The 22,660-nt window shown below is 36.5% G+C and overlaps 2 protein-coding genes across 10 annotated transcripts; both read right to left on the bottom strand.

Annotated features, from left to right (window-relative positions):
* Window positions 1-6,402: 6,402 nt before the first annotated feature.
* On the bottom strand, window positions 6,403-8,904 carry LOC132599293 (eukaryotic translation initiation factor 4B3). Its single transcript, XM_060312599.1, has 2 exons — window positions 7,663-8,904; window positions 6,403-6,801 (listed from the first exon to the last, which is right to left on the bottom strand). Exons 1-2 carry the CDS (start codon window positions 8,811-8,813, stop codon window positions 6,723-6,725), a joined length of 1,230 nt encoding a protein of 409 aa, XP_060168582.1. The 5' UTR covers window positions 8,814-8,904; the 3' UTR covers window positions 6,403-6,722.
* A 1,018-nt stretch (window positions 8,905-9,922) lies between these two features.
* Window positions 9,923-17,195, bottom strand: LOC132599291 (probable magnesium transporter NIPA6). Of its 9 annotated transcripts, none has more exons than XR_009566796.1 (10): window positions 16,942-17,195; window positions 16,657-16,790; window positions 14,814-14,870; window positions 14,622-14,712; window positions 14,383-14,543; window positions 14,138-14,268; window positions 13,829-13,966; window positions 11,527-11,619; window positions 10,746-11,423; window positions 9,923-10,532 (listed from the first exon to the last, which is right to left on the bottom strand). XR_009566796.1 is itself a non-coding variant. In XM_060312596.1 (9 exons), the coding sequence occupies exons 1-9, from the start codon at window positions 16,778-16,780 to the stop codon at window positions 10,444-10,446; spliced, it is 1,002 nt and encodes a 333-aa protein (XP_060168579.1). In that variant the 5' UTR covers window positions 16,781-17,191; the 3' UTR covers window positions 9,923-10,443. The 9 variants fall into 9 exon arrangements, 2 of the variants coding, with proteins under 2 accessions (XP_060168579.1, XP_060168580.1); XR_009566798.1 differs by having other exon boundaries at window positions 10,746-10,955; window positions 11,306-11,423; window positions 16,657-17,194; XR_009566799.1 differs by having other exon boundaries at window positions 10,746-10,922; window positions 11,306-11,423; window positions 16,657-17,194.
* Between the last annotated feature and the right edge of the window lie 5,465 nt (window positions 17,196-22,660).

The raw sequence follows: 22,660 nt of genomic DNA, 5'->3' as shown, positions 1-22,660 counted from the left end.
TTTTCATCAATTACTGCTCGAGTTTAACTCTCTTGGCTGAGAGACTTACCAATTTTTAATGTGCTGACTTTTCTAGTGTTCTTAATTTCTATCTCTCTTTTCCCTTGCATACAATTCTGATGACATGTTTTAGGTGCGTTAATTAAGCTTATGGAAATTAATGTTGGAAACTGTAATCATCGATTGATTCATGGTATGCATCTGCAGTTATAATTTTCTGGTCATGCACATGGCAGTGAAGAAAGTAGTTGCGATGCAAAGAGAACGTGGAAACCTGGAAACAGTGGCGGATCCACCCTAAAGGGTGGGGTGGCATGACACCCCTAGATTAATAATTTTTTTATATACTTATATTGTAATTTGCTTAAATTAGATTAAATATTTGATTCCGCCACCCTCAGTCTTAAATTAGACAAAGGTACCACGGCTGGCAGACACAAGTTTGAATATATCTTGAACATTTTTCGACTCCCGTTTTTCTTTGTGCTTTTTACTTCCTTTGTACCAGTAATTCTCTTTTCAGCTCTCCCAATTTTCTATTATTTATATTATTTTTCCTCTTTTCTATTATTTTATCTGTGATCTCTAGCGAGAATACACAAATAGAACTTCAAAATCTCGTAAATTAAGCATTTCTTTTAATCTCAAATTTGTGAGTATTTAAATCAAAAAACTTGGGTCTCAATGGGAATTTTTGGATTGAGATCAAAATTCATTTTTTTTTTTTTATAATTTCTTTTGTTTATTACTCCCTCCATCCATGTTTACTTGTCTATATTTGACTTGGGACACTCTTAATAAGCAACAAAAAAATGAGAAATGAATTGGAGTACTTAATAATAAGGGTAAAATAGGTATAAAATGGTAAATTATGTCTTGGTTTTTCAAACTAGATAACTTACAAGTAAAAGTGTACATATATTTTTAGTATAATGGACAAATAAAAATGGATGGAGGGAGTGTATTATAAAAATTTATGTTATTCTATAATTGTTAAATTTAATTTAAATCACTTTTCTAGTTAAATTTTGATGGAAATTTCGTAAGCACTGTTTAGAAAAAACATGAAATTTATGATTTATTTTTGAGAACTTGTAGTTTATCTAATTCTACATTTACTTATGGGGTGTATTTACCTATTGAAGAATTTTTCTATTATTTTTCTTATTTTGATTGGTGTAATTCCCTTATTGAAGATGTTATTTTACTTGTGCAAATTCATTTTTTAATATACATAAGAGATGCAAGTCCCGTGGTGAAAATGTTGATTTTACTTTTGTTGTTAATGGGTGTCATTCTTGTTTAAAATGCTAATTATGTTCGTTTCTTGATTTTTGAGATGTAATTTCATATTTGCAAATTAAAAAAAGTCTATTATGTTGACCCGAATAAACTAAAAAGAGATGAACCCGACTCAAATACATGTTCCTAACAAGATGTACATTGAAGAAAATTGTGGCACCCGCCCCCTTCAAATACTAGATCCGCCTCTGCCTGGAAACCAAGTTTGCAGGGGACTTATTACTTAGAATATAATCCAGCATTCAGATTTGAGTTAAATTTCTATACAGTGATGCTGTATTTTTTTATTTTTTTTACATAATCATATAATTTATAAGGTAATTTCGGCTAGTAACCGGATGAAAACAGTAATATTAGGCTGCTATACGGGTTAGACTATATTGAGAATGACAAAAAAAAAAAAAAAAAAAAAACTGATTTATATAAAGTTATATACAACAACATACCCAGTGAAATCTCACAATGTGAGGTCTGGGGAGGGTAAAGTGTACGCAAACCTTACTCTTATCTCGAAAGATAGAGAGGTTGTTTCCGAATTTATATAAAGTTATCTGATTAAACAAATCCTTTATCCTCAAATCGCGATAGTATTATGTAAATATTTTTCAGTGTACCAAAGAAAAAAGTACAAGACTTTGGGGGACAAATAGAGTATTCGAATAAGACTCCCCCTACAGACTTTAATACATCACCTTGATTAAGCATTGTTTGCAAAAACCAATTAAGAGTCATATACTCTGAAAAGAGTTGCTACATAAGAAAATGAATAAATAATACAAATGGGAAACCATGGAAGGTCGCAATTACAGCTATGACTGTCAAATTGACAAAACATAAAGTGTAAATATGCAATAAGAACAGACAACATCTTGTTGAGTACATGCAGTTTGCAGTTGAGCGTTGACAAACAGAGCAAAAAGCAGCTCCACTTTTGGGTTATAAAAGGGTTGGTTGATGTGAGTGTAGTAATTATGTCCATCAATATTAAATAGAATAGAACAGAAACAAACCGACTTTTTATTTCATAACTTCTTTTCTATAAGTTGGCTAAAATTTGACGGTGATGGATAACATATTAGATTGCCGTCCGAGTCGTGTGGAGCAATAGCATTCATGAATAATGAATAATACCATTAGCCAAACAAAAACATAATACTAGTACACAATGATGCGGTGTCGTACCATGAAAACTTTATTATGTTTGATAGTTAGAGGAATACTTACAGTAATGTACGAATCTATCTTTGCAAATGTATAAAAATACAAAAAACAAATACTACTAAGTAAATAACTATGTTATTGTGATGAAACACTTCAACCCTTGTGTTAGCATGTTGAAGATATAATTAAGTAAATCAAATTATAATTTCTCTAACAATTACTTTTAGATGAGATGGCCACACACTTTAAAATAATCAAGATAGACCCGGAGTTATAGAGGTCATGAATTCAAGTCTCTATCACCTTTTCGTTTTACAAAAAGATTTTTATGTACTTCCCCTCATTAAGAAGAATCAAGGATACGGAGAAATTTTTGGTTACATAAAATCAATCTACATTTTATTTGAGCTATGTTTATGCACATATATGAGCAACTTAAATAAGTCATATACTTTCGTATTTTAGTTCTAGAAAAAAAATTATTAAAAAAGAAAAAGTCTCAACAAAAATATTGCATAAGGGGTTATCATTCTCATTCAACATGTCGAGGGAATATTTGTTCCCAGCCCTTAATTATTAAGGAGGTAAAGTGGAAACTCTATATATAAACACCGTCTAGAAATTAAAAAAAAAAAAAAAAGGATAACTCAATATACGAATCTCTCGCTATGCACCGGGTCCGGAGAAGTGCCGAAGCACAAGGGTCCGGAAAGACACTTCTAGATGTGAGAAGTAAAGAGAAAATAGCTACAGTGCACTCTAACGTTTGGCCAAATTATTTATAACACACTTAACTTTTACGGGGGGCCTATTACCCCTCTGGTCATATTTTTTGTGTATTTTAGACACCATTATCAGGTGATGTGGCATGGAACGTGAGAACACGATCGAGGAGCGCGTGATAAGTATATTGACCTGACCTCAACCTCTAATTTTTTGCCACGTGACGCAAATAACGGTAAAAAAAAAATCCCTTTTCATTTACCCTTTTATTGACCCGATTTGGACTCCATTTTTGCTTAGAACTTCAATAAAAAACCTTCAAATTAGCTAATGGATTCAAGGGGTAAGCTAATCTTTATGTAAATGTTTTCTCCTCTTTTATTTATATCTTATATTTCACTGAAATTTCTGTCTAGGGTTCTTCATGAAAGAGGTGAAATTAGAGTTGAATAAGCTCTGTACTGATAATGAAGATCCAAAAATGAAGCTTAAGGTGTGATGCCATCACGGGGTATTACTGAAAATGTAGATTTCTTGGTCTCTTAACAATCCCGGAAGAAGATTTTGGTCATGCCCTTTCTATGGTGTACGAATTTTTTTATTTTTTCTTATTTTTTATGTTTCATTATTTTCAAAACGCATTACAGTGAATTTGATTGGTTGAACTTTTGTTTAGGTGAAGAAATGTAATTTCGTTGAGTGGAGAGATGATCCTATTGATCAAAGATCTAAGTTCATTATTCACAAATTTGTGAAGAAAATGGAAGAACAAGTTGCTTTAAAGAAGAAAATGGAAGAAGAAGTTGCTTTGAAGAAGAAAATGGAAGAAGAAGTTGCTTTTTGGCCTTTTATTAGGCACGTGTGTCGCACTTAAGTGAAAAAAATTCGGGGTCACTTAGTAATCACCTGATAATGGTGTCTAAAATACACAAAATATATGATCAGGGGGTAATAGGCTCTCGTAAAGGTTGAGTGCGTTACAAATAATCCGGCCAAACGTTAAAATGCACTGTAGCTATTTTTTCGAGAAATAAATAACTAACTACTTAGCCGCATATTTTAGCTGAGGTCACTAGGGAGTCAATTTGAAAAACCCTAAACGTGTCAGGTTGCTGGGATTTCGAAAACGACCGATAATGCTAATAAATCAAACCTAACCAAGTTAACTATTTGATGATTTGACATTTTTTAAAATCTATTAGTGGGGTTCAACTTATTATCTGAAGATCACCAAATCACAGTACAAGCCGATCAAATTGTATGTTGGACAATAAAACAACGTGGACTTCTCTGAGGATCATTTGTCTTGTTTTATAAGAATCTTCTATTGTTTCTATAATTTTTAAATTGTAAAGGAAATGTTGCCGTTAAGTTCCAACAACCTTTGTGGTGTAAAGTGAAATTGTTGCAAAGTGAAGTTATTGTTCTTGTCACAGTATTTCCTCTTTACATCTAAGGTAAATCATTGGCTTGGGGAAAACAAGTGGACATGCGCAACAAAGGCAATAGTTGTTGGAAATATAGGAAAAAAGAGGAAAGCCCAAAGGAAAAATAGTTGCCAAAGACAGATTGGCCAACCAACTATTAAGCGAAAGAACATCTAATGATCGTGTTGGAAGTATTGATTATTCGTCCAAAAGTTTAAGCTATAAACAGCACTTTTAAATATCCTGGAAAACTTGAACATACACAATGATTTATTCTAAATATATGTAACCAGACTCCTTCATGTAGAATTAATTTTTACTCTTGCGCCAAGTATATACAACAACAACAATATACCCAATATAATCTCACGAGGTGAGGTCTAGGGAGGATAGAGTGTACGCATACCTTAACTCTACCTTTTGACGGGTAGGGAGACTATTTCCGATAGACTCCCGACTCAAGGAGAGATGAGAAAGTATCAATAATAATAAGCAGTAATAGCAGCAAAATAATAGGACGACGAAATAAAAGAAACAATCAGATAGTGCTAGAGATAAGAACAAGCAATCCAAAGCCAAAATAAAAATAACAGATAATAAGAGATGTGAATGCTAAAATTCAAATACAAGAAAATGACAAAAATAATACTGGTCCAGCAAGAACGGAAGGTACTACTAATCCTGCTACTAGCCTTCTATCCTAATTCTCGACCTCCACACCTTCCTATCTAGGGTCATGTCCTCGGTAAGCTAAAGACTAGTCATATCCTGCCTGATCTCTCTCCCCAATACTTCTACGGCCTTCCGCTACCTCTTTTCCAGCCCTCCCTTGTCAGCCTCTCACACCTCCTCATTAGCGCATCTGCCTCTCACACCTCCTCATATCCTGCCTGATCTCTCTCCCCAATACTTCTACGGCCTTCCGCTACCTCTTTTCCAGCCCTCCCTTGTCAGCCTCTCACACCTCCTCATTAGCGCATCTGCCTCTCACACCTCCTCATATCCTGCCTGATCTCTCCCCAATACTTCTACGGCCTTCCGCTACCTCTCTTCCAGCCCTCCCTTGTCAGCCTCCTCATTAGCGCATCTGTGCCTCTCCTCTGAATATGTCCAAACCATCTCAACTTCGCCTCCTGCATCATGTCTGCCACGGAAACCACCCCTACCTTATCCCGATTTTCTTCATTTCTGACCATATCTCTCCTAGTTGGCCACACATCCATCTCAACATCCTTATGTCCTCTACTTTCATGAACATGGTAGTTCATGACTGGCCAGCACGCCGCCCCATATAGCATCGTCGGTCTCACCACTACTCTGTAGAACCTATCTTTTAAGTCTTGGTGACACTTTCTTATCACACAAGACATCAGATGCGAGCCTCCATCTCAACCACCCTGTTCCAATACGATGGGTGTCATCCTCGTTAATCTCCCCAGCCCCCAGATACTTGAGCCAAGTATATAAAGAGAATTATTAGCAGGTGACAGTTAAGCTTGAACTCAAGGGGTGCTTCGCGATCGACAAAATAAATTAGTGACCAATGAAGTGGGTAGAGTTATTTGTTTGCGCTGATCATGTTAAATTGCCATAAGACACTATACTAACAGAATCCGAGACTTAGATGCATGATGAATAAGATACAGCACACGTCAAACACTATAACTTAAGCTGAAGCAAGGAGAATCAGAGTTTCAGTTAGAACACAAGCAGCCCTGAATATTATATACTTATGAACCACGTTCCGCAAAAGCTAGAGTAAATTTAGCAAATTAAGATATATGCAATATCCCATCTAAGATCTGGACATAATAAGAATATGGAACAAGTCCAAAAGTACAAAACAGTAATGATAAACATCTATGATCTTACAGTCTTTATGCCTTTGTGTTCCACATAAGAATGTTGCGTACTAACAAACAAATCTAAACTCTGCGTCGACAGAAAAAGAACAAACATAAATAGCAAAACGAGAATGTTGGTGCAAGTACACAAAGAACACAACCCACTACAAAATAAGCAGTTCTATCAAAATTGCCACAATGCTTCACATCACATGAATCTGGACTGAAGGAAACATAGCTCGTAAAACTTCTACTTCCATTGGCATCATATTTGTGGCTCTCCACCAGATTCAGCAGTTTCGCTTATAGTTTCTTCAACAGCACCGTTTACAGTTTCTTCAGCACTACAAAACATTTAAAATATGAGTGTCAGAAACATGTCATTTAGGTACAGACTGGTGCACAATCTGCAAACTATGCAACTCCAAGCTGCTGCTTAAGCAAAACAGAGGAACAAGCGAAGGTAAACTATGGAGAAAGTTTCCCAATCCGGCTCGGACAACCCTATCCAATGAGACTCCAAGTTCACCCCTTGGCAGAAAATGCACTAACCAGAAGCAAGAATCAGCAGATCAAGCAATTAAGCATTCATTCACTAATTAGTGGGAGTCGGTACAAAATCATCTGCATACATTTTGCATCCATTGGCACCCGTCTCATACCGAAACCAAACCCCTCTTTATTACTCTAAATTAGGATGAAAAACCTCGAAAACAAAATGTTACTCTCTTTTAGCATTGCTCAACAGCACGGTTGTTTAATTAAGTCCCACCAAGAGCCGCTCGCCAACAATCATTCAGTACCAAGTAAACAGATACAAAACTATTGTTGTTCTTCCATTATTCGTCCATAACTTTATGACTACATTTGGACTATATGAATACACAACTACATCATACTCAATACTCCCCATGCTCTAGCATATACAGAGTTAGATTTAGGGGAATCCAGCCGACAGTATAAGTAAGCTTAATATAACTTGTTAAATCCCTAAACTTCTTTGAGACCAAAGAGCAAAGCCCAAGAAATTTTCAAAAAGTCTATCTACAACCAATTAACTATTCACAGTAGATTTAGCTTTCACAAATAGAAAACCAATTACTCCTACTAAGTAGATAATCAAGAAGTCAACAAAGAATTAAACATCAGTCAGCATACAACAACACTAGATAAATCCAGAATCTAACATAAAAATCCATCACTACCTCGAAGGACGAACTTCATTCAGCCGATCAGGCTTCCTCCAACTCCTCTCAGTCTTCTCCTCGCGAAAAATGGGGTTTCCATTAGGATTCCCCCAAGCTTTCTTCACAACTGGAGCACCACCACCATCACTTGTCTCAGAAACCTTCAAAGACTCAAGCTTTTGATCAATCTCCTTCCAATCTTGTCCCTTCTCCTTCAATACTTCCTCTCTTGGTCTAGCTGCCCCAAATGGATTAGCCCCTTTCGGCTTCGCCACAACCACAGCCTCATTACCATTCTGTTTCTCTTCAGTCAATGGCAATGTCCTAGGTGCCAAATTCAACTTTGGCCTACCTCCACCAACACCAACACCACCACTCTCTTCCCTTTTCCTCCCCCAATTCTCCGAATCCACACCACCATTAGTCGATTCATAACCACCTCTTCGCTCTCTTAAACTATCGAACGCACCACCACCACCAGAGCTTCCAAATTCCTTCCTTTTCGTCCACTTATCCGTATCGGAATCACTCCCATTAGACCCAAAACTCCCTCTCCTATCAAACCTCCTACCCGAAGACGGTACAAACGCTTTATTCGCTGCCCAATTATCCGATTCATCAGCTTTCGACTGCGAATCGGTGAAAAAACCTCCCCTTTCACCTCTCTCCCTTCTTTCAAAACCATTACCAGACGACATCTTCTTGCCAGCACCCCAATCATCAGTTTCATCAGCACGAGAAGGAGCAATTTCTCTATCATTATCCCTTCTAAACCCTCCTTGCCTACGTGTATCATCCGAACCTCTTCCGTTTCTATCGTAACCGTACGATCTGAACCCACCACCGAGCCTGGATTGGTCAAGTTCCTCAGCTGTTCGTTCACGTGGACCAGTTGGAAGCATTAACGCTTCTTCAGGTGTTAGGGTTTTGGTCTGTGATTGAGATTTCTTAGCAGCGCTATAAGTTGAGAACTCTGATAGGGATATTGCTTGTGGTTTCTTTTTCTTTGTTTTGGTGGTGGCGGCGGCGGATAATGACGGAAAATCTGAAAGGACGGCGGCGCTAGCGGCGGCGAGTGGTGGCTGTTCGTTTTGGAGTTCGGATTCGTGTTCTTCAGAATCGAGTGCCCACGCGCCTGGTTTAGCCCACGCGCTTACGGTTGCCGCCATGTTTGCGAATTGGTGTTGCAGTTTGTGGACTGTTTTATCTGTGTGTGTTAGGTTTTTGGAGAGTATTTGCTTTCGTTTGAAGCGAAGAAATAGGTTTTATATGCATATAAGGGGATGGGTTGATTTGATCGGACGGTTAGTGTGCAATAAGAAGCGATTTTATGGAATATATTCGGGTTGATTAAACGGTTGTGATTAAGTCCTTCATCTCAAAGGAAATGGACTTTGCGTTGTTTATATATATATATATTTTTTTTTTTTCTTTCGAAGATTCGTTTATTTTTAGTTTTTTATTTTAATTGTAGACCACAAATATTGCATTTCCATATCTTGGTATAACGTGTATCTTGGTATAGCTCGGAAATTACAAGTAATCCTGATCGAGGAGAAATAAAGAGGGAAAACAAGCAGAAACACTTGAAAAGATCAAAATCAAAATAAAGGAGTGTGCTGAAAAAAGAAAATTAAAAAATGAAGGTAGTTACTTAGAGCTCGTATGCTTTATTAAAATTTCTTCAAAAAAAATAATTTTGACGAGCTTTTTCCAACATGATAGGGTGCAGCTAAGTGATTGACTAGCTTAATATTAATCGATCCTTGACAATCATTTCTTAACTTAAGTAATATTAAACCGTGTTCACAAATAATATTATAGTCTAATATATACTGATAGCAATTCATTAAACGTTCTCTAATCCTAAACAATCTAACGAAAGTTACTAATTATTATTAAGTGCTACAAATATCAATTACAAGGAACATTATTACGTGCTAGAGATAGTACTACGAGAATAATGATAATCTTATTATTTTTTTGTTTATATTTATGCGGTATTACTTTACTGAATAAATTAGTAGATATTAGCACATCTTTATCCAAAATAGGTTGGGCTTGGGCTCCCCTTTATGCTATACCTTACATTTTCACAAATGAGTTATTCTGAAGCCACTTCTTCAATTTCATCTCCCCTTACATCTACAAAAGAACAATTCATCAAACACTTTTAAATGCAAAATTTAGTTCACTTGGGCTACCATGGGACAGAATTTAAGGAGTGGCATAAATAAAGGTCATAAGGTGCAAATAATCATTAATACGGGTTTCTGCATAACGTTAAGTTCAAAATGATTCACTTCGCCGCAATATCCGATTTCGAATTCATAAACTCCAGAAATTACATAATCTGTCATTGTCCAAACCAAATGCTCGTGAGCTGTCTTAAAAAAAAAAATGCCAATCTAACTTACTGCTGCAACCTTCTTTACACTACAAAACAATGAATTCTATGTTACACCAATGCGGTGGCTCAATAAATTACAACATGAATCAACTAAGATACTCTAAACAACAAACTGAACGAAAAGACACCGCCATGTATGCACAGACCTCAATTTGAATAGCAACTCTGCAAGAAACCATGTCCAAAATATATCCACATGTTGTCAAGGCTAAAATTGAAGCCGTAACTCGAACCCTTTCCCAAAATTGTGCTCGTGGGAGAACTCACCTCCCAGTTGTAAAGCTCACATTGCCGAGCTTAAACAATAATTCTCATTACACAAAAACACAAATCAAGCATCAGCTACCGATACAGCTTCAACTTTTGCTATAGACATTCACGAGATCAAATCAGTGGAAAAAGTTTGAATCATTCAACATTATGTAATGTCCATCCTCCATAACTTTTATATCTTCTCCATCATACCACGATACATTTCCTGCATAAATGAATGTATTATGAGCACAAATATGCAGTAAAATTTGAGTAGTAAAACGATACCGAGGCCTCAATTTGGAGTTCCAAGTCTAGCTTCTAGAGAAGCATATCTAAAAACTAAAAGAACTCTAGACCTGAACTTTTACTAAAGATACTATAACATCAAAATTAATATAGTGCCAGAAGGTACTTAAAATTTCCTGCCAAACCCTACCTCAAGGGAGTCATCAGTCCCAATGCCAATGAAAGGATGCCTATGTGTCACGTGATGGAAACACGTGCTCTTTTGAGATGTATAACCACGGCACCAAGTACTCAAATTAGAAGAGCATTTGAACCTGTGCACCAATTGAGCAAAATCGGAGCAGCTAATCTCACTATTTCACATACGCTGCATGGTAAAAATGTGTGCTCCCTTTGAGGTCTAGCCCCATATCGGAAAAGAATAATCATTGTCAAAGGTCGAGTAAAATCAGGCGGAGTACTAGGTTCGATTTTTATTTGTGTTTCCTTACCATCTTCATTGAAATCAGAAAAGCACAAAGCAACCAAATTTAGAAGTTTCTTTAGAAATAAGTAATCAAATTGACCTAAAGTAGGATAATTACACCTAAGTCACTATGCTTTTAAGTGTTGCAGACAGAAAAATCCACTGCCATACTTTTTTAGAAGATTTTAGATTGCATGATACCAAGGATATACATACATCAAGATGAGAGGCATACAACTTATATAGCTGGGTAGTGGGTACGTGCTTCAACTTCAGTTTTTTACCTGGTGGATTTGCTGGTTCTTGTTCTCTAGTCACATGGAGTACAATTGTTCCTGAAAGCACTGTGATAAATCCACAGAGCTCAGATACTATGCTGCTAGCATCTTGTCCAGCCCAGTCCTGCAAATCAATATGACAAAGCAAATATTGGATTCACATCCTTAAATCTGTACACATAGTGATAGAGGACCACAACAAAGAATAGCTTCAGTCAACAACATACCTTGAACATTATTGCGCTTGCAATGATAGTCAAAGTGGTGAACATTACATAATATATTGGAGAAACAATTGCAGCATTGAATGTATCCAGTGCCTATCCAAATGATGCATAAATGTTAGAAAATGCTAAGACACCCCAAAATATTGCAATGTGAATGATCCTGAAGTAACATGCTTATTGCTAAACTGCATAAACAAAAAATTAGGCTTAATAGCTTGCACTCCTCATTAACTACACTTTGTAATGGTCAGGCAGCAGCTCAAGGTTCATGTAATAAGGAAAATCTTAATATGAAGTCATGGTAGAAAATTACATTTTCTAGATTCCCAACCAGAGCACTAGTTTCAGAAATTAAAACAGCTCACATATCAAGCATGCAAGAAAGACCAACAAATTTATTGCCAAATCACAAAAGTTGAAAACAGAAAGAGAATGTAAAGACTTTAGGAGAGTATTGGCATAGTAGGTCTGAAGTATCAATTCGTGTCATTAACAGAAATACCCTGTGCTGGCTGTGCAAGAATTGATATCATTATTACATGGAGTGTACAGCCAAATAACTACTATAATAGTTAAGTTCAGACGAATTGACATCAGATATACTGTTACGGGCTGCCTTCGTTGTGCCTTGGCGCCCGTAACCCCTGCGCGCCCTAGGAGGGCCAAGCGGGTGTCAGTCGTGCAGGAGACGTGCGCAGATGAGTGTCAGCCGCGCGCAGGCAGCATCGGCCGTGCGCGCAGGCAGTGTCAGCCGTGCGCGGGCGACGTGCATTGAAGAGGGGCTCCGACGGGCGAGAGTCAATAAGCATCTAGAGATGCTCTATGGCATATTATAAGAGTGCCAAGGAAGTTTAGCAAGGATCTGGGATGAGCCCATGGGCCGTCGGCGAACGAGGCCACGCGCGAGCCTGAGTGTCAGTCCCGTGCGTTTCCGAGCTATGGATGGAATCTTGGGATTTCGGGTGAGAGGACCCTTCCTAGGATGTTATGGAATGTGCTTACCAAGTTTGGCGTCATTTGAAGATCGTTCACCTAAGGGCTTGACTTAGCCAAGGAGCAGTGCCAGTGAGAAAGCTCCCGAAGGCTATATCTCGTTCCACGAGTATGGGGATGAGATGAAACTCCATGGAGGAGTGAAGGAAGTCAAGAGAAAGAGTTAGGAACAGACGGCGCCTCATTTGGAGTTCGGAAGAGTGAGAAAGGCCCATTGTGATTCTCTGGCAAAATGATGTCCAGTGCTAAAACTTGGGTTTTTCTTTTTAAAGCATATATAAGGGGGGCAGAGGTGTCTACAGCTCAGCCAGCCTCCCCCGTGCGTGTTGTCGGCCAGTCGCACTAAGTGAGCAACCTTGAGGGAGGACCTCAAGGGCCTGCCTAGGCATCTCATAGGAGTGTCCTAGGTATCCATACGAGTTAGGGGACTCTATGGACGGCGTCGTGCCTGCGGGCCGCGTTGGGCGCACAACGAGTGCCGGAGGCTTGACGTAGGAACTTATTATGCCCCGCGGGCTATCTTTATGGATGTTAAAGACCTCCGTGCTAACTGAGTACTCGAGGCACCACTCAAGAGTCTCGTGTATTGACTTGTGAGCTTGGCTTGGGTTCAGCCTTGCAAGCAAGGGTCCGTTGGCCTAGACGTGCAGTCATGGGGGGTGACGCTGCACCACGAGGGATGGAAGTAAGTTGCGAGAGCTATGTTTGCCAATGCCATGGGACAACCATAGGCACATGAAAGAGGACCGCACCTGACAAAGGCCAAGGATTGGGAGTTGCCCTACTCGGGCACGACACAAGGCAAGTGTCAAGCTTGAGGATAGGACTGTGCGCGCAGGAGCGGCGCTCAGTGCCAGGCGAGGGACATGCATGTCCGTAGCCAACCCAAGGGGTGCGCATAGACGAGACCCAGCCTATGAAATGCGCCACAAGGGTATGATAGCAAGACAAGGCTGAAGCCTTGACATCAAACGGGCGGCACAAGGAACGCTAAGCCTCTGAGGCAAAGCTTCATCATAGGCATGGGGTCATGCCAAGAAAACCTGGGATAAGGAAAGGCTGGCTTGTAGTCAGGTGGGACTACGGGCGCCGCACGGGCTATTTGTGTGCCGCTGCCACTTAGGAGGAGTCAGCCCGTGACAGTACACATGATTATACTCTGAGCTAGTCCTGGATTCTAACGTGAAGGATAGGCATGTTACTGTTTTAGAGAATAGGGAATTCATGCTAGTAAAGGTGATGCAAATGAATGATCAGAAGGATTACTGCAGATCTCAGTCAAGTTGGGAAAGTACCATACAGACATTACCTTGTTTAGATAATTCAACTGCATGATGACACAGATTACTGCAACAGCTAGAAAAAACCAAGTTTGCGGATAAGCAATCTGACTAATTCCTTCCAGAGTAAGTTTTATTGCAATTCCAATAGCCTTTATGCTTACAACCTGCAAATAAAATAAATTTTTTTAACAAGAAAACTACAGAAACATCTTGACGGGCTACCAAAGTCTTCACATGTGCAAAACTGCATCATGTCTGACAAGAATGTAGTGTACAAATTCCAGCGAAGAGAAAAAAGAGATGACTCGAAGTAGCATGGAAAAAAACATAATTACCGTAAGTGCACCCATTAAAGAACATATTCCCAAATATACCAGCACATTCGTCTGCCCATAACGAGGCTCGAAATGCAACATCAAAGCTACTACTATGGATATTGTTGCGGCTGCATAAATCACAAATGCTGCTGACAAAAGCAGAAAGGAGAAATTAGTAATAGTTCTGCAAGAGGTAGAAAAATCTTATAACCTATACAAGATAAACAGGGGGGGGGGGGGGGGGGGGACCCAAAAGTCCAGACCTGGTTGAATTGCCAAAATCCAGATTTCTTGTACAGAAGTTGGCATATGTTCCTGAGGTGCATGTATAACAATTACCACAGATCCTACAATGCACAATATGCATCCCACCACACCTAACCGTGGTAAACGTTCCCTCAACATAAAATGTGCCAAGACAGCACTATACAGATTTACCAAGGTCAGTTACGGAAACATCACAGGAGTTCCTTGTCAGAGTTCTAAGACTTCAAAATCTCACCTGATAATTATACTCAACGCACCAAGGGGGGTCACAAGAACTGCTGGAGCATAAATATAGGCCACAAAATTGGAAACTTCCCCAACAATCACTGCATATCAAAATCCAAATGACATTAAAAACACAACAATGCTAACGCATTCCTATCCTGGAATGAGGTTTACTCATGGAGACAGCTCATGATCCACTTACTTGTGATCATGCCTACCCACCAAAGGGGCTCAAGCAAATAAGTATAGCCTCCACCTCCTGCGGTGATGATTACAATATTCAATAACTGCTTAACCAGGTGAATTGAAGTTAACAGATCATCCAATGAGGATATTAAACAAGGTGTTTAATGTTCTCCCGCCAATCAAATTACTGAACAGATAATTGGCACGGTAGGCTGCAGTCTGAAAAGCAAAACTATATAAACTTTCAAGCAAAATATGCTCAGCTAGAGATATAGTCATAGATTACTACATGTGAACTCGTAAGTACTTCACGGATGAAAGCTTCATATCTCACTACAATGTCCAACATGAAATGGTTCTTCTCATATTATGTATGGGTTGGCAAGATCATGAATAAGAATAGAAGCTATTGGCATATACACGCTGTGCTTGCAATAATTTAGTCAGCAAGAAAACTATTATTTATCTATCTTCTTACTGGTGGTTTAAATTAAAGAAAATGACAACAGGAAGAAGAGAGCCTGGATATCAAGAACCTAATTCAACAATTCCCAACTTGTAATTATTAACAGAAGAAGACTGAACCTAATGGAGATAGAAACATTGTCAACAGACTCAGCACAAAAACATTACGATGCATTATTTGCCTTTAGACCTCATATTTGTCAACTCAGCATTTCCCTGTCCATATCTAAATTATGGATTTCTAGATTTTCTCCTCTTTTCATGTGCCCATCCCCACTTCATTTATGTTTCCAACACATGCCTGAACAGTGTAACACCTGACCGAAAGTGATCCTGAATGATGATGAATCCACCACGGCACCACCGAAATCAGTAAAATTCTAGTTACTTAGCTCTAATGGTATGTCAATAGCACATAGTTTACCAGATGGAGTCTACCAACTCAATTAAAAAACAAAGTATTACACACCCTAAAAAAGGTTTTCTTGATCAATCAAACAAGAACCAATTTAAATACAACAAATTGAACAGAACAATGTCCCTTTACTTATATGCAATATCAGAACATGCTTAGGTATTAAGTACTATATAGAATAGCAATATTTACCAAAGAACGAATTATAAATGCACTATATTCTTTCAGTAATATAATTTTGCCTGTATGAGTTTCACAAAGCACAGCCGGTCCTAAACCATGATAAAGGAGAAGGAATGGCCAATGTGAAGTAACTTACTATAGCGAATCTTTCGAATATCGAACAGGCCTCAATAGAGAGGAATGGATCCTGAGGTTAATAAACCCAAAAATTCGCAGTTGATTGATCTATTTGTTCACTTATATCACACATAAAGCAGTTTCAATTTAACTCCACCCTTAATCTCTGGAATTTGTGCATCCACACAATTAATGCAATATTAAGCCAGTAGCAATTAAATATACACACCAATTATGGAGATAGTCTGATGATAGTCTGATGATTAGAATTAAGAGTTAATGGTCAAAAACACACCCGAACTATCAATTTTTTGCGAGTTTCACACCCCAACTATCGGTTGTTCTCTTTTCCTACCTGAACTATCACCATCTATATATTAACACACACATCGAAGCTTACTAGGCCAACTATCAGTTATTTCCTTTTTCTACCTGAACTATCACCATCTACTCAACTAGGTGTTTTCTAATACATAGATGGTAATAGTTCAGGTAGAAAAAGGGTGTTTGATAGTTGAGGTATGAAACTCGTGAAAAAATAATTGTTGGAGTGTGTTTTTGACCATTATCTGTAGAATTAACTGAGACATTAAGCGAGCTAAGGAAATTGTACCATTTCAATCAGTAAATTGACTAACAAAACCGAAGTAAAGATCTACAGAAAGAAAAAATTTCAAACCTGCTCGAGTACCAGCAGCAGCAGCACGCTTGAGACCTTTCTTCTTTAAGATAAAACTCGTTCCAATGAATAAACTTGAAACCATTGCTAGAACTAAACCCCTTGTGTTCTCCGAAAATCCCATCTTCTTACTTCTTCAATATATACATACACACAATCAAATAATCAATCTGTAAGAATAATTGCTTCACTTTACCCTTCCTACTTCTTCTGTATATACATATACACACGGTCAAAAATGAAAATAAATACAGAATCTGAAAGAATGTTTGTTCCACAAAAGACCTTCCAAAAAAACTGCATAACCAGAGCAAATTAAGACAACTGTTTGTTGAAATTTTGGGAGAGGGAGATTTGAAACAAATGAAAAAAACAAATTAAATTATAGTTTCAGTGAATTCTCTTTCTTCCCTCCCTCTCCTGAGACAAAGTTGTCTTTCGCTAGAAGCTTCGGTAGTATGTTCAAAAAGTTGGCTATGACGACTATGAACATACTAGGAAGGCTACGTCAGCCGACAACTAAAAAGCGTGTGAGCTGTGCCCCAACTGACCTTAATACTGGAGTAACAACCTAAACGAATAGTTTAAGGCCCCGTTTTTCCATGAGAAATTATTTACTTTTTTTCCAATCTTTTTTTTTTCACTTTACGATATTTGGTCATAAAAATTTAAACATAATTTGAAATTGTATTTGAAATTTAGAATCAAATCTTGTTTTTCGCTTTTTTATTTTTGTTTTGGACATTTACTTTTGTTTTTCTCTTTTCAATTTTTATCCCAAAATTTTTTATGTTACTCAATAGAGACAACTTATGTTACTTGGTTGTTCTCCACTCCAACAAACATTGACAATTATGTGCTAAAAAACCTTTAAAAGAAAAAAAAGTAGGTGGAAATTTTGCAACAAAGTCATAGTTAGACTTTAGAGATGCTATATTTTTCGTGTATACCGGTAAACATCCTAGTCGCAATCTTCTGATGGAAAGAAACCGTTGGTCTTGAGCACTCCATAAGCTAATCTCGAGTATAGTTGTTATATTTCTCGCACTGATTATGTTTATTAATTGTTTTGGGTGGTTTTGCTAGTTTTAGAAATTGTGGGGGTACAAATCATATTTCATGTTTTTGAGAAAAAGTACAGTTCAACAATCAAATATTATTTGCAAAAATTATGGCAAAACACAACTCTAACAATTTTAGAAGAGTGATTTTTTTTATTTTTTTTGGGTTTCTATGGTCAAACGCCACATAGTGTTTTTTTTTTTTTCAAAAAATAAAATAAAATTAATAGCTTTAGTTGTACAAAGCTGTCGACAAATCACTCCCTCGTCACATTATGGTTCCAGATTCACATAATCGTTATTTGTTATTGTGTCTCAATTCGCTTTCACGATAACTAATTAGTACTGGACTTCATAATGACAAGTCTCGAAAATATTATAAGGCCCTTTATTATTACGTCGACTCTCAAAGATCCTTCATCCTTGGGTCATCGGAAAATCATTATTGACAAACGAAAGCTATAATGAAGTTCAAGTCAGTTTCTTTTGTTAAGGAGCTCACAAACAAAACAATTAAACGAGCATACATATAAAAAATTAAAAAAAAATTAAAAAAAAAAAAAAAGAAATAAGAGCACCTTGTGAAATGAGCGTGGATCAATGATGTTTAATACTTAAGAACGAGTGGTACTCAAGCCTACACACATCATACCCCTACTGAAGCCCAATCCAATTGAATAGCTTAGCTTGATATCTCGATTTTCCCATTATTATTTATAAAATACTAATAGCTCTCGACACCATTAAGTAAATACTTACCTCTTGTTCTTTAATATAAAATTATCCCTTTAATAACGAGCGGCTAAGATTTCCTTTACAAGGCACATGACTTTCTTAGTTTCTTAGAAAAAATTTCCTAATTATTATACTACTTCTGGAAATTCTATCTACTAGTTACATGATTGTTATATCTTTTTAACCTAAATCCAAAATAATTCTCCCTTTTGAGTCTACTTTCTGAACACCTGCAACTCCAAATCATTTTTTTTTTTGTGCGGATTGCCCTTCAAAAGCACTGGTCTTTTATTTTGCCTCTCGAATCGGTGGTTTTTAATTTTTTTTCCCTTCGCCTAATACCTCAAAATTCTGGGTTCGAACCCCAGCTCAGTTAAAAAAAAATCACAAGGCAGAAGTTTGGATTCGCAAGACAGAGTTTTGCATGCAAAACTCTACCTCATGCAGAATTTTGAATGCAAAACTCTACCTACATGCAGAGTTTTGCCCTGCACGCAGAGTTTGCATAATTCTACCTCACATGCAAAACTCTGCCTACAGGTAGAGTTTTGTATTCAGATATAAGGCAAAACTCTACCTTGAGGTAAAGCTTACCTCAAACCCCTTACTGATTAGGCAGAGTTTGATGGTCTTAAGGTAGAGTATCAAACTCTGCCTGAAGGAGGCAAAGTTTTGCAAGTAAATTTCTGTCATTGCGAATACAAACTCTACTTTGCATTTTTTTTTTAATTTTTGACTGAACGGAGGTTCGAACCCGAAACCTGAGGGGTAATGGAGGACAAAAATTAAAGACCACCAATTTAATGGACCACCCCCCAAAATAAGGGCATTCTTGCGAATTGCCCACTCCAAATCGCAATTAAAAGTTATTGGATGTTTCTTATGATAGACAAATTTACCTATTGAGCCATTAACTTTAAAGAAGTAATTGCACGGTTTGTCCTTCAAATGGATTGGTCTTTAATTTTTGTCCTTCAAAATCGAATTTATGTCTAGCGAGACATAAGTTATTTAAGAGCGCGGGCATAACTTGTTGATGTTATGATCTGTAACTTGTGCATAAGTTCGACTTTGAAGGGAAAAAATTAGAGATCAGCCCATTGAAGGACAAAAATTAAAGACCAACACAACATAGAGACAAAAGTGCAAATGACCCAACTTTAAACAGTGGCATAAAAAGGGTATTTCCGAAGCCGCAATGGATGGATAATATCCATAAGATGTCTTAGTTGAATCATATGGACTAAGCCCATTATGGACTGTACATTTTCATTTACATGTTCGATCCCCTCCCCTTTATAGCGGGAGCTTCGAACAGTGGGTTGTACCTTTTACTGATCATAATATCATCACATTTTGTAAATTAGTACCATCTTTATCCTAATTCAGATATTCCATTTGGTTTGAATACATCTATCTTTTTATATAAAACATAAAGTTTTAGTATACACTAATGAAAACGGGCAACACGTTGATTAGTCCACAAACACTAACTCTAATACTTAAGATTCCCCATTTAGACATTCTAGTAAATAAATATTATAGTCCAATGTAAACCTAAGATTCCCCATTTAGACATTCTAGTATATATTATAGTCCAATGTACTATCATTATTACTGTTTATATCTGCTGATTAGATATACTTGGCGATGATTATTAGAAGAAGATAAGTTAAAACTGTACTATAGATGTTAATGTTAATGTGAATGAAATAGTTTCCGATAAACTTCAAAGATTTGGACATTGTTTAGAGTAAAAGTTATCTCATCTGTTAATATTAGTGTTGATGTTGTTATTGTTGTTCTTGCTCCATAAGTAATGGAATTTCAGAAGGGCTGTTGTGAATAAATGAGTTACACCTTTCAAATTACAACCAAAAAAAAAAAATAATAATAATAATAATAATGACTTCGAAAGTTAACGAAGTGTATGCTTTTGTTTTCTTCAAATTGTTCGAAGTGAAAAAATTATTTCTCCGACAAATCTTGTTAGAAAAGTTGTGAATAGTATTTTAAAAGAAAATGGCCCTAGTTGATTAGGAAGAGCTCTCTTTTTCACTTTATAATAATGAGTTATATTTGTTGTGTTTGTAAAGAGTTAGTAAAAGAGATGGATTTGCGCAAGTGAAAAATCGGTTTGAAGGTAAAATTGAGAGATTTGTCCACCCCACTTCCTACCTGCGAGACATACGTGAGTAGGTTGCATATTTGTCAGATTTAAGGACAATATATAAATAGCCAGATTTGAGGACAATATACAAATTATATTGCTCTTTCCGTCTATTTTACTTTGTCGTGTATATTAAAAATATATGTCCACTTTGAAAAACAAAAACATACTTAGTGTGGTTCCACAAGTGGGATCTGGGGAGGGTAAGATGTACGCAGACCTTATCCGTACCTCTTGGGTAGAAAGGATGTTTTCGATAGACCCTCGAAATTATTGAGTTGAAAACTTTAAAGAATTGTTAGTGGTTAAACAATTAAAAGTATATTTGATTGATTTTAACCATTAGATGACTTAGTAATAATAATAAAATTATCACTCTATTTATGACTCCTTAATGATATGTCAAGTCAATTCAAGATAAGTAAAAATAGACGGAGGAAGTAAAACTTATGCGCACTCCTATTAAATCTATTAAATTGAGGTGAGAATGTCCATCAATTAATTATCGATTCAATAGTAACAGACTTATCCAGACACATGTTATTTATTCATTGGACTGGTTAAATACTACCTTGATTACTCACACATTTAAGATCTGACAAATGATTAGACTCTAAACATAGTTACACATGTCTGGTGCACAACCATCCTAGAATAGAAATAAAGAATATGACTCTTAAAGTTTTAGTGGAGCCAATAATGTTCTCCAAGGTCAAGGACCACCAGTTTCCGCCAAACATTGTAGCAAGTTTTAGAAGTGTACAACCATTATTCTCAACTCAAATTTCGCATCAATGAATGTGGTCGAGAAAATAAATTCCTTCACCTCCTCGAGAATCGAGATAGGCGTGGAGCTAGAAGGTATATACGAGTTGACCGAATTCAGCCGCTCTTATTTAAATTCTAAATCTGAATTTTTATTAAGAAATTTACATAAAAAAATTAAATTTAGATATCAATTATAAACACCTAATATAACTATTCTAAAATTTAAAATTCATAAAATTCAATTTTTGATTTTCTCGTGCTCAGATACTCTTTTTTAAGGAAAAAGGCAAAGCTGTCCACTTCCTAGTTGCGAGTGAATTCTCTTTTCATCCTTTTGAAACAGAGAAACCAATCATTTCAGATTCTGAAATAATCTAGGACACATGGCCACACGTTCTTGGTCATTAAAAAAAAAAGACCTCTAAAACCTCAAGCATAATTAAATCCCCTAAATGCAAATTAAACTTCAACAAAGCGATTCCAGAAGAAGAAAAGAAAGTTATTCCAAATATAATAACAATAACAAAATAAATATAGGTACAATAGCGTTGACTATTTCTATCACAAGGTCCAGCACATCAATATTTGGCTACTTTCAAAATTAAGGCTAAAAAATTCATATTATGATTTTAAATCTCAAATTCTCCTAAAAGATATAATTTGAGATTTCAAATCATGGTTCAATTTTTCTTATATGTACAATTTGACCCATGAATTTAGATTTTATAAAAAAAGATCCATAAGTTAGTAGATATATTTACCAACCATTTATAATAAATATTAAAAGATGAGCAAGTTGGTAGTATATTTATAACAAATTTACTATTAGGGAATTATATTAAAGAATAGTTACACTACAATTCATGTTCAATTTTCTTTTTTATTGATTAAAGTTCAATCAATTATTGTTGTGCTTTTTTAGAAATGTCTTGCAATAGCGTATTAATTTTGGTAGGAATTATGATTTACTCATTGGTAAGATAGAATTGGAAAAATTTTGATGATTTTCACAACTTTTGAGGGTTTTATGTCTATGAAAAAAAATACAATTTAAGAAATTCAAATTGCATGTCCAAACAAAACTTCAATTTTAAATTATCATAATTTTAAATTACTGATTTCATATCATGATTTCAAATCCAAACGGCTTCTAAGAGAAGTAGAACAAATTTGCCATTTATTAAAGAGGTGTCTCGCTTCTATCCTTACTGTTATTAAAATGGCTCGATTTTGTCCTTATGGGTTAGCGGCTTTAGCTAATGGGCAACTT

Source organism: Lycium barbarum, chromosome 6 (genome assembly GCF_019175385.1).
Source record: "Lycium barbarum isolate Lr01 chromosome 6, ASM1917538v2, whole genome shotgun sequence".
NCBI classification, from domain to species: domain Eukaryota; kingdom Viridiplantae; phylum Streptophyta; class Magnoliopsida; order Solanales; family Solanaceae; genus Lycium; species Lycium barbarum.
The sequence above is the reverse complement of the archived record's forward strand: the minus strand, read 5'-3'. Positions and strand labels throughout refer to the sequence as shown.

Bases quoted from the DNA above. Each gene is read 5' to 3' on its own strand.
- LOC132599293 (XM_060312599.1), bottom strand. From the start codon at position 8,813: ATGGCGGCAACCGTAAGCGCGTGGGCTAAACCAGGCGCGTGGGCACTC. The intron at 6,802-7,662 runs GTAGTGATGGAT...AATGTTTTGTAG, and splicing joins AATGAAGTTCGTCCTTCGAG to TGCTGAAGAAACTGTAAACG.
- LOC132599291 (XM_060312596.1), bottom strand. From the start codon at position 16,780: ATGGGATTTTCGGAGAACACAAGGGGTTTAGTTCTAGCAATGGTTTCA. The intron at 14,269-14,382 runs GTCTGGACTTTT...TGCTTTTGTCAG, and splicing joins GATTTTGGCAATTCAACCAG to CAGCATTTGTGATTTATGCA. The intron at 13,967-14,137 runs GTAATTATGTTT...TTTTATTTGCAG, and splicing joins CTTTAATGGGTGCACTTACG to GTTGTAAGCATAAAGGCTAT.